General features: G+C 41.5%; 1 protein-coding gene across 1 annotated transcript; it reads left to right on the forward strand.

The window, feature by feature from the left end:
• Positions 1 to 6300: 6300 nt before the first annotated feature.
• LOC147432541 (uncharacterized) lies at positions 6301 to 6747 on the forward strand. Its single transcript, XM_086491952.1, has one exon. The coding sequence runs from the start codon at positions 6301 to 6303 to the stop codon at positions 6745 to 6747; it is 447 nt and encodes a 148-aa protein (XP_086348078.1).
• Positions 6748 to 18363: the final 11616 nt, after the last annotated feature.

Genomic DNA, 18363 nt, shown 5'->3' on the forward strand with positions numbered 1-18363 from the left:
CTCGATTAGGGGGTACACTCTGGTTACAACTGAGGATACCTTGAACCATTGTTGTAGTGCTTTACCCAGTTTTTGTAGCGGTCACACCTTTCGTAGAGTTGACTGCAGCTTTGTCACCCTTACCCTTATCTTTTGCAGAGTTGACCACAGCTTTGCCACCCTTACCCTTACCCTTGCCCTCAATTCCTAATGAGACTTTATTGTGGCATCAATAAATGCATGGAAAGAGGGTCATTGCACCTTGCTTGCATCCCAACATACACTTCAAAGTTTTCAAGTCTCCTGCCAAATGCCACTCCACTTGGAGCGTACCCAGACCTGAAACCTGCAATTGTTGTCCTTCTCATTGTTGCCGAATGATGTCAACTATCGGGGTGTGATTAAAATACCATTTGAGGGACTCATGTGTCTCATGTGGGAGATAAAAAGTTGCCGGCCACCAAATATTCTTCTTGGATTGAACACCTACACCGGTGTTTCCCTTCTCGATGGCATTTAGCTCAACATCGACGCCCACCAAGGCTCTGTTCATAAGCGTAACACTTACCCTTTCGAGCCGTTGACCTTTGACAATCTGGCACTCATCAAGCTTCATCACAAATATAACTCTGCCATCACACTCTTCCTGTGTCAACCCATAAAATCTGATCATTGACTCCTAGAGCTTCAACAAGTCAACATAGACATTATTGAACTCGTTGTAACGAAAGGATTTGTTCTCTTCTAATGGCAAGGCATCCTCTACATATTGAAATCCACCCAACAAACTTGCAACATCATTATTGGTTCACCTTTTTGCAACACTAACACTAGAAGGCATTGATAGCAACCTAAACAAACCTTTTGCTCTGTGATCTAGTGTGACAAGTCTATACAAAGCTTCATAGGCCTTGAAACTTATTCTTGCGTTGTCATAAACCTCCATCATCTCCTATGGTGACACAATGCTCTTTAGCTCACTGAAATACTTCTGGCACAAAACATTAGCAATGCCAGCATTGGATGGATCATCCAATAGCTTCACCAACTCCTTTGGTTTGATGATATGCTACAACAGAGTATATCCAGTCATTTCAGTATCGGAATCAATTTCCATCATCATCCGAGCCAAGTTCCTGCATATTGAAATAATATTACAGCAACCTACAAAAAATGTATGAAATTGGAAGCTTGCATTTGTATTCCTACAGAGTTTGATGGATACATTTCTTTCGAGCTCCACCACTTGAAGATAGCATAGACATCACATGTCTCTTGCGCTTGCGAATGTAGCCCAATGTAATGTGTGTGAGATGATCGATTTGCCGGTGCATATTACGTGCAGTGTGTTGTAGCTGAACATAATTGTCTAGACGACACTCTTGCTTCTTTTTTTGATGCTCTGCTTTTTTTATAAGCTTTGACATCTCGTCGTTTAGCTGCTTTGTCTTTCATTGGCTTCCTCTCTAACTTGCTGGATGTCTTTCACGTACTTCTCTTGCAATGATAAATAGGCAGCACAGAGATGTTTTCTTGCTTCCCTTTCATTGACAAAAGCTGAATGTAATCTCCAACAGTAGCCAAACAATTTGTCTCTCCCATCTCCAATAAAACACAGTAGCTCAATGACATTACAAAAGGCAGTGATGCATTGATCATTGGATCACCCGGGTAAATATGGCCATCAACCCATAAGTTGATTGCGTTGCATCCATGGTTCCATAGCTGGTCTCCAACATTGGGATTAGACGTGCCAAGTCGCACAATAGCGTACTCCTACTCTAAATCAGCGTTTAATCAATATCGTTTTGACTTGTTAGTAATGTCTTGCAGTGGTAAGGGATTGAATGACATTTGTGTTAGTTAATGAAGCAAATTAATGAGAATGTGTGATAGTGGCTGCTACTACAAGTAGGTGAATCTGGCTATGGGGGAAAGAAGTGGAGAGTACTCAGAGATATGAGAAAAGGATTATGTTGTGGAGGGAAGAAAGAGGGGGAGTGCAGCTCAATCTCCTTTGAATTCGAATTGTTGATCATGAGTGTAGAGAGAGAAATACTGCTGCACACGGAGGTAATGAAGTTTTCCATTGCTCTCAACTGGAGCTGGAGTGGGAGAAGCATGAGAGAGAGAGGGGGGGGAGAGAGAGAGAGAGAGAGAGAGAGAGAGAGAGAGAGAGAGAGAGAGAGAGAGAGGGAGTGGGAGATAGAAAGACAATAAAGGAAGAGAGAGTGGGAGAGAGGGCATATCTGCAACCTTGGAGGATCTGCACTTTTTCAGCAAGAGGCAGCCAAGAATATTCCTTGATGATTGGGAGAGGAAGTGACAAGAGGAAAAGGGGGGAAAGACAGAGAGAGAGTTGGCTCACGTTTTAGAGAGAGAATGCAGTGAGAGAATGTGGAAAATCTGCTTTTCTGGCAAGGGGACTGAAAAGTGCCTCCTTTAATGAGTTCTAAGTGAGAGAGTGTTTTATATGTTAGAGAGAGAAGAGGGGTGGGAAAAGGACATTTTAAAATTCATTTACCCACCTCTCTTTTGGGTTACTAAATAGACTATTTTCAAATTCAAAAGATTGAAATGGATTTTTTAAAAATCTCAGCATAGGCTTGGTCAAACTTGGCTTAAGCTTTAAGCATTCCCTTAAACTGCCAAACAAAGAGGCCCTCCTATACACCATTCACGTCCTAATGTGATGGTAGGATGAAAGCACCTGCTCAAGTTAATGTATTACTCTTGGAAGATATTATCTCAGGAATGGAGCATGACCAAATTTAGTTAGTGGAAGAAAATTCCAAGCACCATCCTCAAAAAGTCCATCTAATAGTACTAGAAGGGGAAGGTAACACTTTACATTTTTTTCAATGTGATTGCCCTGCATGTATTAAAATCAAGGAAGTGTTGGAGAAACCCCAAGAGCTTGAGAGTTTAGCAATCACTATATCAAAGGGAAAGTTGAAGGAAAATCAGGAAGACCAAGAGAAGGGGATTAAAGGACCTATTGATTGGAAGGCCCAAGATGCAATTAAACTAGGAGTGTTGAAAGAAATACAATCAAATCAAAAAACCGAAGAAGTTCCAAGTTCATGGCCAAGAGGGAAAATGCAGGTACTATGGGAAAACATAGGCAGGAGGACTTTAGAACCTGAAAGTTTGGACTCTCAAGAGAAAGCATTCAGGTCCAAAGATACAGCTGATAAAAGGGGTTATCAAATGACCTTTTTGATGCCTTGCTGCAAGCACCAATTTCATTGAAGGTGGGGCAGCTATTGAAGTTAGTCCCTGATTTTAGTCAGACTTTTTTCATGAAATCGTCAAACCAAATCAAAGATATGGAGGAGAAGCAAAAGGGAGAAAAGAGTTTCACTAATTTATCTCAAATTGATTGTGGAGATGTAGCTCCAGTGGATGTGTATTACAAAGTACTTGTGATAAATATTAGCATTGGGAAGGTGTACCTTCCTGATGTGTTGGTGAATGGGGGTTCATGAGTGAATATTCTTCCTGAATCAGTTTGCAAGAAGCTGAACCTCACAAAATGGGATCCAACACATTTTCAGGTAAAGATGGATGATCAAAGAAGGGTACAACCTTTGGGGATTCTAAAAAATCAGACAATCAATGTGGCAGGATTACCTTTTGTAGTCAATTTTGTGGTACTTAAACTGAAAGAATTAGCATGCTCTTACCCAATGATTTTGGGAAGACCATGGTTTAGGGCAGCTAAGGTGAAGTAGTTATGGGGAGTAGACACAATTGTGATCAAGCATAAGAAGAAAAAGTTGAGGATGTAGATGGTACAAAAGAAGACTATTCCACCTAGTTTCAAACCTCTGTATGCAAAAGGTATCAATATGGGTCAAGCCATTGAGGAAGATGAGAAAGAATAATTTCTTCAAAGAAATAAAACAGTAGTTCCATTTTTTGAAGTTGATGTGTAGAAAATTGCAGATACAGTTGAAAAATAGAAGCAGTTACCTGAATTGAAATTGGGAAGAAAACAGGAAAAACAACCAAAGAGTAGAGACTGGAAGAGGAGAATCAAATATGCAGAGAAGACGTTTGAAGAACATATGTCTAAGAGTTCAAGAGTTAGAGAAGATGAATTGGAGGATATGAATTTGGGAACTGAATATGATCCAAAAATAGTGAAGGTATCCACTAAATTGGATAAGGAGTTCAAAGAAGAATTGAAAGCTTTGTTATGGGAATTTAAAGATATCTTTGTTTGGTCATATACCAATATGAAGGGAGTAGATACAGATGTATGTCAACACAATATAAACTTGAAGACAAATGCAATGCCAGTAAAGCAACAGAGGTACAGGATGAACCCCAGTTATGCCAAACACGTTAAGGATGAAATAGATAAATTGTTGGAAGTTGGTTTCATTTACCTTGTGGATAAAGTGACTTGATTATCACCAATTGTGGTAGTTCCAAGGAAGAATGGCAAAATCAGGGTGTGTGTTGACTACAAGAAATTGAATGCTGCAACAATTATTGATCCATTTCCTTTGCCATATTTGGACACTAGGTTGGGTGCAGTGGCTGGAGCAAAAATATATAGTTTTTTGGATGGTTTCAGTGGGTACAACCAAATTGGAATGGCCCTCAAAGACAGAGATAACACAACTTTCATAACTGAATGGGGAGTGTATGCTTCAACTTTTATGAACTTTGGATTGAAATCTTTGGTCTTTGGTCCTTACTTGACTACTTTCACGAAGGTATTTTTGGATGATTTCAGTGTGTCAGGCAACAAGGAGGATCATCTCAACCATTTGAGATTATGTTTTGAGAAATGGAGAGAAGCAAGGCTTTCATTGAACCCCGCTAAGTGTGCTTTTGTTGTCAAAAGAGGTATCTTATTGGGCCATATCATCAGTAAAGAGGGAATACAAATAGACCCAAGGAAGCTAGAAGCAATCTTAAAAGCTTTACCACCAAAGAAGTGAAGTAGCTGATAAGATTTATTGGACAAGTAAAGTGGCATGGAAGATTTTTGAGAATCTTGGCTCATGTTTGTGTTCCCCTTACCCAACTGACAAGGAAGGAGGTAGACTTTTGTGGAAAGAAGAACAAGAAGTTGCATTTAACCTACTAAAGAAAATGTTGGTGACTGCACCAATCTTGATTCCTCCTGATTGGGAGTTACCTTTCATCTATTTGTAGATGCATCCCTTTCAGTTGTGGGTGCAGTTCTGATGCAGGAATGTGAAAAAGGGTGGTTTAAACATATTTATTATGCCAGTAGAGTGATCTCATCTACAGAAAGAAACTACACAGTTATTGAAAGAGATTTTTTGGGAATGAATTTTGGATTGCAAAAATTCAGACATTATTTGTTTTTTGGCAATCAAAATGGTGATCCATGTGGATCATCAGGCTCTAGTGTATTTAGTCAATAAAGGCTGGGTAGATAGGTACTTCTGATGCAAGAATTTGACTATTCAATTATTCATAGGCCAGATTAGGAGAAGGTTATAACTGACTATTTGAGCAGGTTAGCTACAGGAGAGCCACCTACTAAAGTAATAGATGAGTTACCTGATGCAAATCTATTTCTAGTGGATTTTGTGGACAATGAGGATTCTTGCTATGAAGATATGTTATATTTTCTAGTGCATGGAATCTTTCCAAAAGAATTGTCAGTGGCCAAAAGAAGGAAATTGGCATGGAGAAGTAGAACAATTACAGTGTGATTATGGGTGTTCTTTACAAAAGAGGAATAGATCAGGTTTTGAGGAGGTGTGTTCAAAAATTTGAACAGAAATTGATTTTGAATGAAGCACATGCAGGTGATGCTGGAGGCCATTTCTCAGGGGACATTACAACAAAGAATATTGTTCAGGCAGGTTTGTGGTGGCCATCAATTTTCAAAGATGCTCATGAGTTTGTTAAAACTTGTTTAACTTGTCAAAGAGATGTCAGACCAATGGATGTGGATAGGATGCCTTTACAACCGATTCTCCCTTTAGAACCTTTTCAAAAGTGGGGTCTTGACTTTGTGGGTCTTGTCAAGCCAAATGCAAAGTTTACAAGTTTGTGGCAACTGATTATTGCAATAAATGGGTGGAGGCACAAACAATGAAGGATAATAAGGCAGAGAGTGTGGCAAAGTTCCTGTACAAGAATATAATGACCAGGTTTGGGTGTCCAATGGAATTGGTCTCTAATTAGGGAGTTCACTTCATAAATAAAGTAATCAAGATGTTGACTAAATATCATTTGATCATTCACAAGAAGTTCACAATATATTATCCATAGGCAAATGGTCAAGTAGAATCCACAAACAAAACTTCGGTCAGGATCTTGAGAAGGATGGTATCAAAAAATAGGACAGATTGGGATACAAAGTTGGGTTCAGCATTGTGGGCTTTTAGAACAGCTTTCAAGGTCACTACAGGCATGACTCCATTTCAAAAGGTGTATGGGTTAGAAGCTACTGTACCAATGGAATTTGTGGTGCCTAGTCTAAGAGTTGCTGTGAAATATAGATTTCCAGAAGATACTGCAATAGTTCTTATACATGAACAACTTTTGAAATTAGAAGAAAATAGAATTCAGGCAGCTTACATCACTAAGGCAATTCAGAGGAGAAGACAAGCTTCGTTGGACAGAAATTTGAAGTACAAAGCATTTGCAGAGGGTGACTGGGTACTAATGTACAATAACAAATTGGGAAAAAGACCAGGAAAATTGAAGCTTAGATACTTAGGACCTTTTCAGGTGGCTGAAGAAGTGGGGCCATCAACTTATTTGTTTTAGCAGATGAGCAAGGAAGGATTTTTCCAAAAGCAGTAAATGGATTTTGTTTGAAATCTTATGTAATTGGGGGTGATCATTTTAAGGGCAATGGGACAAAGTCCTTGAATCATGAAGAATTTTTGTGGGAGAAATTTGTGCGATTAGTGGGGGAGATGTCACATCCCATCTATTCAAATTTGGAAAGCATAAGAGTTTAAACATACGCTTCCTCTCTCAACTCTCATTGCCGTAACATGTGGGTTTGTAATGCCAAGAGTTCTGCACGCGTTTTCTTCTTGTTCCCATTTCCAAACAACCACTAACTAGTGAGGTTGGAGAGTCGTCCATACCTTCTCCTAAGCAGGAACATCCCAAAGTCATGAAGATCAAGAGGTCTTCAAGGTGCTCTAAACCAATTGCTCAAGCAACGCCATCCTCACCAGAAGTGTTGATTGATGAGGAGATGTCCACACCATTGGAAGAATCTCCTTTGGCTATGGAGATGGGGCCAGCAGAGTACAACTTTTTGGAGATGAGGCAACACATTGACTTCAATGTTCTTGTACACAAGGAGTGGCTTCAGAAAATCGATCTTTTGGATTATGCCATGCTTCCATGGAAGCATTGAAAGAATAATCCAAGCTTGATGAATATTTTGACCCATGTGCAGGATACCAAGGGGAACATATTTGGAAGCTAATGGCTCAGCCCTGAGTTGCTGGGAACCGTGATTAATCTGCATGTGGAGGAAGACATTCACGTTACTAAGGCTTCTGATGACCTGATGGTAGCTAAGGAAGCAATGAATAACTGGTGAGAAAAGTGAACGACTTTTGCAACAAGTAATGTTTGAATCATTTGCAAGCATAAACCATACTGGTCATCACCAATTCAATTTCAGAGTAATCTTTTTTATGAGGAGTCTTCACTTTGGTAGCATAATAAACAGGCTTCATATACTGAGATTCCTTCCCCCTTTGTAACAACATGGCCCCAATGGCATCATCTCCCACTGATGGGTTAACATAAAAGTTCTTTTCCCAGCCAAGAGCTTGCATAATGGGTAGTGTATTCAAAACTTCTTTGACTTTGTTAAAAATATCTCCACAATCAAGTGTCCACTCCAAGGGATCATTCTTAACCGCTTCCTGCAATGGATACAATAACTATGATGCGAAAGGTATGAATCGAGACAGATATTTAACCTTTTATGTAAAAATGGCTAACTGTTTGGTATCCTTTGGAGATGACAACCATAACAAAGTTTCTACTTTCTCTGGATCTGCTTCTATCCCATTTTCTAAAATCACATGTCCAAGAAGCTTTACCCTTGGCTATGCCAAATGACACTTCTTAGGGTTCAACTGACCCTCGCATCCATCATACCTTGTAAAAGTCATTTCGAGCTTTTGAACATGCTCTTTTCTTGAACTCTATACACAGAAATCATATATGACTGCTTTGACAAACTTCCCAAGGAACGGGGTAAGGACCCAATCCACTCTTCTTTCAAAAGCTCCAGGCCCATTTGTTAACCCAAAAGGAAGGCACCAAAAGAAGAAACAACCCCATGGCGTGACAAAAGTAGTCTTTTTTTGGTCTTCAAGAGCAAGAATAAGCTAGAAATATTCTAAAATAACCATCAGAGATATTGTATCTTCAAAGCCAGCCACTGTATCTAAAAGTTGATCAATGAAAGGTAAAGGGTAAGGATCTTTCTTGGTCACTGCATTTAATGGCTTATAATCAACACAAACTCTCCAACGCCCATCTTTCTTTGGAGTGACCACTACATGCTCACCCGCTCAACATTATCCAACTGGCACAATGAACCCTACATCCAAAAGCTCATCCACCTCTTCCTTAAAAGAATTTGTTTGCTCTTTACCCATCCTTCTTAATTTCTGTCTTATTGGCTTTGCCCCTTCAACTAGTTCGATCTTCATAGGATCTCCCACAAAACCCCTTATTTCTTGATATGAAGTGATGAAAAGATTTGGAAACCTGTCCAACATTGATAAGTACTCTGTTGGAATTAGGGTTGCAGAGAAACACACACAGCTTGGAGAAGACGAAGGAAGCTCAAGGCACACAATAGAGAGAGTGATACTTAGTGTGCAATGGAAAGATAGATAGCCCTAGAGTGATGGGCGTATATACAATGCACGGGGGGAAAAACCTCCTAAAGAGGGAAAAAATGCCCCGGCGGTCCTAGTGTGTTCACACACATCACTACCACATGTATATGGTAACAAATCCCCCCTGGAGTGATGCGGTGAACGAGAGCTGGCACATGAGTAAAGGGAAGTGCCATGCCCTGAGGACAGGATCAGTCCACAAAGGGGAGTAAGCCCAAAGCTTTGCGGAAAGCTTCAAGCTTCTCATGAGACAATGCCTTTGTGAAAAGATCTGCAAGGTTGTCTTGTGTTGGCACATAAGCCAAGCTGATCTCTCCTGCTGAGAGCCTCTCCCTGACATAGTGGTAATGCACCTCAATGTGCTTTGTGCGATCATGAAAAACTGGGTTCCTCGCAAATGCCAATGCTCTCTGACTGTCACAGTAGATAGTGTTGGCAGTGTCCTGTCCAACACCCAAATCAGCCATAAGGCGTCTGAGCCATACACACTCAACCGTAGCTGTGAAGATTGCCCTGTACTCAGCCTCACAACTCGAAGTGGCCACAGTAGGTTGCTTCTTGCTCAACCATGATATACATGAACTGCCAAGCATGAAACAAAAACCACTTGTGGACACTCGCATGTCAAAACAACCAGCCCAATCCGAGTCCGAAAAAGCATGTAAGTCTGGCGGCAATGATCACCCCTTGGGATAAAACAAGCCAAGATGTAAAGTGCCACTAAGGTAGCGGAAAATCCTCTTGACAGCCTGCCAATGCTTAGACCCTGGGCTATGCATAAATCTACTGACCTGTGAGACTGCAAACTGAATATCCGGCCTCGTGTTGCATACATAAATGAGGCAGCCAACAGCAGTTTGGTAAAGAGTGACATCAGCAGGATCACCAGCATCATGTAGACTCAACTTCAAACCTGTTTCCATGGGAGTGGCAATAGGTTTGCAATCCTCAAGTCCAAACTTACATAGCAATGTCTCTATGTAACTTTTCTGACACAAGGCAATACCACCATCACACTGCTTAAACTGTATACCCAAATAATGATGCAACAGCCCCAAATCTTTCATCTTGAAAGTAGCATTCAAATCAGCCTTAAATTCAGCAATATGTCTCTCATTTGGTCCAGTGATCAGCAAATCATCAACATAAAGAACCACAATGAGAAGTACATCACCCTCACGCTTTACATACAATGTGCTTTCTGTTGGATTGTTACGAAAGCCTTGTTTGACCAAATGAGTGTCAGCTTTCTCATACCAAGCACGAGGAGATTGATTCAACCCATACAAAGCCTTGTTACATTTGCACACTTTGTCTTCTTGTCCTTTTATGACAAAACCGCGAGGCTGCGTTACATAAACTTCCTCAAATATGTCACCATTCAAGAAAGCAATAACAATGTCTGATTGATGTACATCCCAACCAAAATGAGATGCCAATGCACATAGAAAACGCACAGTAGTCATACGACAAGTGGGAGCAAAAGTCTCTTCATAATCTATGCCTTTTTGTTGTGCATAACCCTTTGCAACAAGTCGAGCCTTATGGCGATCGATCTCACCATCCGGCTTGCGTTTCAACTTGTAAACCCACTTTGTACCAATGGCCTTTTTGCTAGGAGGCAAATCACATAAAGTCCATGTGTCATTTTCTATAAGTGCATCATATTCTGATTGCATGGTAGCCATCCAATTTTCTGAATTCTGTGCTTCATCAAAAGAGAGAGGCTCCTCAACATCATGTAAACTAGACACAGCCAAAGCATAACAATCTGATGCATAAGATGCATGGCGAGAGCCTGAACGAGTACGACTAGACAAAGGTGCATCCAATTTACTGTCACGCAAAGTGTGCACCAGCCATTTTGGCATACCTCTAGCCTGCTCATTTCCAGCCCTTTCCTCATCAAGTACATCATGTACATCTACATCAGTAATAGGCTGATCTAAAACATTTTCAGAAACCCCCATAGGTTGTACATTTGCCTCATTGGAACTTACATTCGTATTTCCACCACTGAAAAGAGGCAACAAAGTGTCATAAATGTCCTGTGAGCTTACATTACTGTCTCTAGTACATGACAACAAGGGCTGAACAGAATCTTCCACAAACACTACATCCCGAGAAACCAGAATACGTTTTGTTTGCGGATGATACAACCTGTAACCTTTGCTTTCAACACTATAACCAACAAAAATACATTTGACAGCCTTATCATCCAATTTTCTTCGCTGCACTTGTGGCACCAAAGCATATGCCAAACAGCCAAAAACACGCATGTGCTCAATAGAAGGTTTTCTATCATGCCATGCTTCATATGGAGTAATAGACTGCAAAGCTTTCGTAGGACACCTGTTAAGTACATAAGTGGCACACATAATGGCCTCAAGCCAAAAATAATGCGGCAAAGCTTGACTTTTGACCATACATCGTGCCATTTCCGTCAGTGACCTGTTTTTCCTCTCAGCAACATTATTTTGCTAAGGTGTATAAAGCACTATACATTGGTGTTTTATCCCACGACTAGCCAGAAATGCATTAAATTCATGAGACATATACTCCCCCCCTCGATCAGAACGGAGGGTGCCCATAGTACATTTCGAGACATTTTCAGCCATAGCCAGAAATTGTTTGAAGCACATAAAAACTTCGGACTTCGCTTTAAGCGTAAATACCCATGCATGCCTGGAGTAATCATCAATGAAAGTCACGAAGTACAGGTAATTGCCCAAGGGCGGAGTTTGCATGGGCCCACAAACATCACTATGCACAAGCTGCAACCTGCATGTGGCCCGAACTGAACCATCCTTTGGAAATTTAGAACGCTACATCTTACCCAAAATACAGCCTTCACAAACATGTTTTACAGGTGCTTCAAGAGGCGGCAAAGAAGCAACCATATCAGATTTCTGCAAACGCAGCAAACTGACAAAATTCAGATGACCAAAACGTGCATGCCAAAGTTTTGCATCTGAAATAGCCCTTGAATCTGCAACAGCATTTGCAAAATTTTGTCCACACTTGTCATACAAAGTGAGCTTATACAGCCCACGGCACAAAAGACCAGATGCAACTATTTCATCACCAAAACTGAGATCATGAATTGTACATCTGTCATCCACAAATTTGACTACAAGTCCAAGTCTAGCAAGTGCGGATACAGACAAGAGATTCTTCTTGATCCCAGGTACATAAAGTGCATCAACAAGTGTGAAGGAACTGCCATTAGGAGCAGTGAGCACAATCTTTCCAACTCCATGAACTGGATAAGAGGCGTTGTTGGCACAAGTGACTGAATTCCCATGAGGGACAGACTCAAGAGAGGTAAACTATTCATGATGTGAGGTAATGTGCTTTGTAGCACCACGATCGAAATACCACACATGTGAATCTGCAGCAACTGACAAGCATGCATCATGGACAGCAGGATTATAAGTGCACTCTACTCTAAAAGCCCATTCTGCATCAACATCAGCAACACAGTCTCCTTTCACAGAAGACTCAACAATGGCTACATTTGTAGTGGAACCACCCTCTTTCTTCTTAGCCTCTTTGGCCTTCAACTTAGGACACGACTTGATCAAGTGATCATTGGCTTTACAATAATGGCAACACATCTTCTTTTTGCCCTTATCACAAGAATTGTCAGACGAAGTACTGCCAGCAGAAGCATTAGGAACAAAATTTTTGCCACTCGCAGCAGAACCATAAGAAGTGGCTGCATTACTATTAACACCCTTTCTTTGAGAAACAATAAAAGCCTGTTCAACTGCACGTTGCCGAGTCCTGTTTTTTCTAGAAAGTGACTCTTGCAACAGCAATGTGCATAATGCATCAAACTTAACAACTTCAGGATTTCCTTGGGTCATAAGTCTCCAAGTACTAGCAAAAGTCTGATAGGAATCTGGTAAGGCATCAAGAACAATCTGCACAAGGAAACTGTCTGAAATGACTTCACCTGCAGAAATAAGCTGCTCATTGATATCCTTGACACTAGCAAGGAAAGTGTCCATATCATCTTCCTCATGCATAATCTTCGACTCCAGCTCTTTACGCAGCAAAGCAATTTTAGCCTCATTGCAGCTTGCATAAAGACCTGCTAAAATATCCCAAGCCTGTTTTGCAGATTTTGCTGAACGGATGTGAGGAACAATGGTGCGCTTCACAGACAACGCAATCAATGCATGAGCCTGCGCATCCTTAACATCCCAACGAGCTTGTTTTGCCGTAGGCAAAACAACTCTAACACCTGCAATCCTTGCAGCAAGACCTGCAACATCCTCAACATCGCCTACATCCTCAGAACCAGGACGTACATCAATGCCTTGCACAATGTTCCAGACACCCTTTGACACAAGAACATGTTGCATCATATAAGCCCACATAGGGTAGTTGTCCCCATCCAACCTATCCTCAACAGCAAACATCTTGAACACATCTGTGTTGTTGTTGTCAGCCATGGTAAATGCTGCACCTGATGTGAAAACTGCCCGAAAATAGGAGAAACGGAGCGGGAACAACCTGTGCTATATAGCACAAACCGTAGAAGACTATAAGGCACCTGTTATGCAAAAAACGGCACTGACAGAAATTCTGCACAAAATGACGAAATAGCCTGTGCAGTACTGCCTGTAGTGGAAACGGAGGCCGAAATGAGCCCAAATCAAAATTCTGAGCAGACCGAGCTCTTCGAGGTCCCCCAAAATTTTTGTCGACCTGCGAGCGCTTGCCAAAACTCACTAAAATCGGAGAAAGTAAGCAGGCGTGTGCTGGAGCAGCTGGCGACTAAGCCCGGGAGGACGTGACCTGCTCTGATACCAATTGTTGGAATTAGGGTTGCAGAGAAACACACACAGCTTGGAGAAGACGAAGGAAGCTCAAGGCACACAATAGAGAGTGTGATACTTAGTGTGCAATGGAAAGATAGATAGCCCTAGAGTGATGGGCGTATATACAATGCACGGGGGAAAAAACCTCCTAAAGAGGGAAAAAATGCCCCAGCGGTCCTAGTGTGTTCACACACATCACTGCCACATGTATATGGTAACATAATCCTTTCTTTCTCCTTGTGTCAAATCAGTACTCAACATATTTTGAATTAGCTCCTTCTTCACTAGAAATTCCTGTTTAGGCTGCATCAACTCCTCAAGTTGCTCTAAATGGCTCAAAGCATTTATATTCCCTGACACTTGCAACATTTCATCCACTTCTCTCTTCTCCTCATCCAACAACAAGAAGGACACTTCACCCTCATCACCATGGTGCTACTTTTTGAATCTTCAGAACTGTCTTCACTGGTAACTTCAGATTCATCATTTTCACTCACATCTTCTAGTGCCAAAGGTTGCTTGGTAGTCATATCAAACACCCTCTTTTCACCCTTCCTACCATACACACAGATTGTGCCCTTGCCCCAATCTTGCACATCACTAACAACTCTCAACCAATGTTGTCCCGAAATGAGAGGAAAAGCTCCCAAGCCAGTTGGCATAACATGAAAGTTTACTATAAACTTCACGTTAAAGACTTCAACTTCCAAATTCTTAATCAACCCCAAATACTTCACTTTGGCATGGTTTGCTAGTCGAATTCGAAACCCAGAGCTTCCGCATGTAATGAGACCCAGTCTCTCGATGCCTGATTCTGTGATTACACAAACTTGAGCACCTCCATCAATGTAGGCCTCTCCAATGCCCTCACCTTTGTGCTAAGCATTCACCACATGACAAATGTCGGGTAACTCTCCCACAACCAACACTTTGACTTGTCCATGCTTCGGCTCTTTCTCTGTATTCACTAATGACTTCCACTGCCTCTTAAGTTTAGGCACCATACTCATCAATTGTCAAAAATTACAATCTACTTTCCTCCCAATCAGGTCTTCCTTTAAACTGCAAGCTGTTTGGCCTTCTCCCAAAAGGTAAATCTGCTATTTCAAACCGTCTACGAGGTCTTCTCTTCCTCTTGGCTTTTGCATCTTCACCCTCTTTCTCTTTCCCTTTCTTTTTGCTGGGACCTGTAGCGGCATAGCCTTCCCTCTCTCTCTTTTGCCTACGAGCATTATATTTGCGCACAATACCCACATGACCACCAAAGGTTGAGGCCTGATTTTCCTGTTAAACACCTTGATCTCCCCATATATCCAATGCATAATCATTAGCCCTATTAGGAATTTGTTGGGGAAGTGAAAACATATCACCTCCCATCCTTGTTGGCTTTGAAAAATAAGTGCTGATATGACCAAGTTCATGACAATTATAACAGATAGGGATGAACCTCCTTTGCCGCTCAAAGACGCCTTGTCCACTATCCGCATTAGCATTGGGCTGACCTTCACATGCTTGGGCCATTCCTCTACCACGATCACGACCACGACCACCTCCACCTCCACCTCCAAGAACACTGAACCGCAATTCTTGCATCATGGTCATCATATCTTGCATATTTTGTTGTAATTGTTCAGTGTTAGCAACCTTTTGAACAGGTTGGGGGCTCCAGCCTCTGCCTGATTTCCCTAATTTTGGCCACCATTACCTTGCACAAGGACTACCTTCCCATACTCATTGAGTCTTTGAGCCTTCCATTCTTTCTCCCTAGTGATAGTGGCTGGTTCCTCAAAGATAGCGGGCCTTTTTAGCTCAACTTTGAACTTCAAACTTTCCTTTAAGTTCGCCACAAAATGGTCCTTTTTTAAGATGGATAGAGGAATTTCATTTCCCAAAGCTCGGGCATGACAAAATCGTCCACACTTTGATTCACCTTTTGAGTGTACCCCAAAATTGTTGGAATTAGGGTTGCAGAGAAACACACACAGCTTGGAGAAGACGAAGGAAGCTCAAGGCACACAATAGAGAGTGTGTTACTTAGTGAGCAATGGAAAGATAGATAGCCCTAGAGTGATGGGCGTATATACAATGCACGGGGGAAAAAACCTCCTAAAGAGGGAAAAAATGCCCCGGCGGTCCTAGTGTGTTCACACACATCACTACCACATGTATATGGTAACAAATCCCCCTTGGAGTGATGCGGTGAACGAGAGCAAGCACATGAGTAAAGGGAAGTGCCATGCCCTGAGGACAGGATCAGTCCACAAAGGGGAGTAAGCCCAAAGCTTTGCGGAAAGCTTCAAGCTTCTCATGAGACAATGCCTTTGTGAAAAGATCTGCAAGGTTGTCCTGTGTTGGCACATAAGCCAAGCTGATCTCTCCTGCTGAGAGCCTCTCCCTGACATAGTGGTAATGCACCTCAATGTGCTTTGTGCGAGCATGAAAAATTGGGTTCCTCGCAAATGCCAATGCTCTCTAACTGTCACTGTAGATAGTGTTGGCAGTGTCCTGTCCAACACCCAAATCAGCCATAAGGCGTCTGAGCCATACACACTCAACCGTAGCTGTGAAGATTGCCCTGTACTCAGCCTCACAACTCGAAGTGTCCACAGTAGGTTGCTTCTTGCTCAACCATGATATACATGAACTGCCAAGCATGAAACAAAAACCACTTGTGGACACTCGCATGTCAAAACAACCAGCCCAATCACAGTCCGAAAAAGCATGTAAGTCTGGCGGCAATGATCCCCGCTTGGGATAAAACAAGCCATGTAAAGTGCCACTAAGGTAGCGGAAAATCCTCTTGACAGCCTGCCAATGCTTAGACCCTGGGCTATGCATAAATCTGCTGACCTGTGAGACTGCAAACTGAATATCCGGCCTCGTGTTGCATACATAAATGAGGCAGCCAACAACAGTTTGGTAAAGAGTGACATCAGCAGGATCGCCAACATCATGTAGACTCAACTTCAAACCTGTTTCCATGGGAGTGGCAATAGGTTTGCAATCCTCAAGTCCAAACTTACATAGCAATGTCTCTGTGTAACTTTTCTGACACAAGGCAATACCACCATCACACTGCTTAAATTGTATACCAAAGTAATGATGCAACAGCCCCAAATCTTTCATCTTGAAAGTAGCATTCAAATCAGCCTTAAATTCAGCAATATGTCTCTCATTTGGTCCAGTGATCAGCAAATCATCAACATAAAGAACCACAATGAGAAGTACATCACCCTCACGCTTTACATACAATGTGCTTTCTGTTGGATTGTTACGAAAGCCTCGTTTAACCGAATGAGTGTCAGCTTTCTCATACCAAGCACGAGGAGATTGCTTCAACCCATACAAAGCCTTCTTACATCTGCACACTTTGTCCTCTTGTCCTTTCATGACAAAACCGCGAGGCTGCGTTACATAAACTTCCTCAAATATGTCACCATTCAAGAAAGCAGTAACAATGTCTGATTGATGTACATCCCAACCAAAATGAGCTGCCAATGCACATAGAAAACGCATAGTATTCTATCTCTACATAGGACTGTTTGCTTGAGTCGTATCTAAGAAGACAAAAAATGTCAAAAAATATGAAATACACCATGGATACCATGTTTGCATAGAACAAGACATTAATAGCTTCAGTAGCTAAAGCAGCAGGAGTGGTTGCACATTGTAAGATCAGCAAATTTGTGTTTCAAGAGCATCAAAAAGCACTCATTAAGCTATGGAAGTTAGAGGTGGCGATGGAGGTAGCCAAAATTCCCTTTGATGCAGAGATCACCCACTATGTGTTGACAATATTTTAGGCAAATAAAGGAACATCAATGGTAATTGGGAGATCAGTGGAGCTGATAACAAGAGAAATGACCCATGTTCTCAAGATTTTAGATGCAGCACAATCCACATCAGCAGCCCCACTTATGAGGCGGTCAAAATATGTTTTAAAGAAGATGAACATGCAAAGAAGAAAAGTAAGGATGGTGCACATGGCATTCTTGTAGCTATGCTAGAATGTACCTCTGTCTACCAATTTATAGCTCAAGCGATAATCCTAAAGAACAACCCAATGTATTTGTTTAAAAACCTATTTTCCATGCTTCTGGCCAGGACTCAAAGGCCAGTATAAATATCAGTCAATTTTTATATAGGAGTGTGGTGCAGTAGTCTACCATAGCCAAGTCCAAAATCCTCTTCAAGGCTTGGTATGTCTGGAAGTTCCTCTATTGGGAAAATCTAACCCCAATACACTCCGATGTTTAGACTGCCTGGGACAAGGTGGGAAAGGATAGAGCACCCAAAATCTTCCTTATATGCTTTGAAGATATTGAAATAGATGATACTGGTAAAGTAAAGGGTGATATAGCAACAAAGCCACCAGGAGAGGACAAGAGCAAAGGAACAACATAGACAATCCAAATAGATGTGAAGTGCCATCAACCTAGAATGAGCCAGGATAAAGGAAAAAGCCCAAGATAGTTGATCTACTAAAGAAGTTTCAAATGAGAACGCAAAAACCAATTAGCATGATAGTTGATACTGAGAAAAGTCAAGCCAATGCACATTAGAAGCCTAAGGAGACAACTGCCAAAGATACATTTTAGACAATCAGTGCTGATAAAGCCCAGGACTAGTGATAAACTAGATATAAAGAAAAATCAGGCTTATGCAATGGT

This window comes from Adiantum capillus-veneris, chromosome 20, assembly GCF_014529385.1.
Source record: "Adiantum capillus-veneris isolate H3 chromosome 20, ASM1452938v2, whole genome shotgun sequence".
In the NCBI taxonomy this organism is placed as follows: Eukaryota; Viridiplantae; Streptophyta; class Polypodiopsida; order Polypodiales; family Pteridaceae; genus Adiantum; species Adiantum capillus-veneris.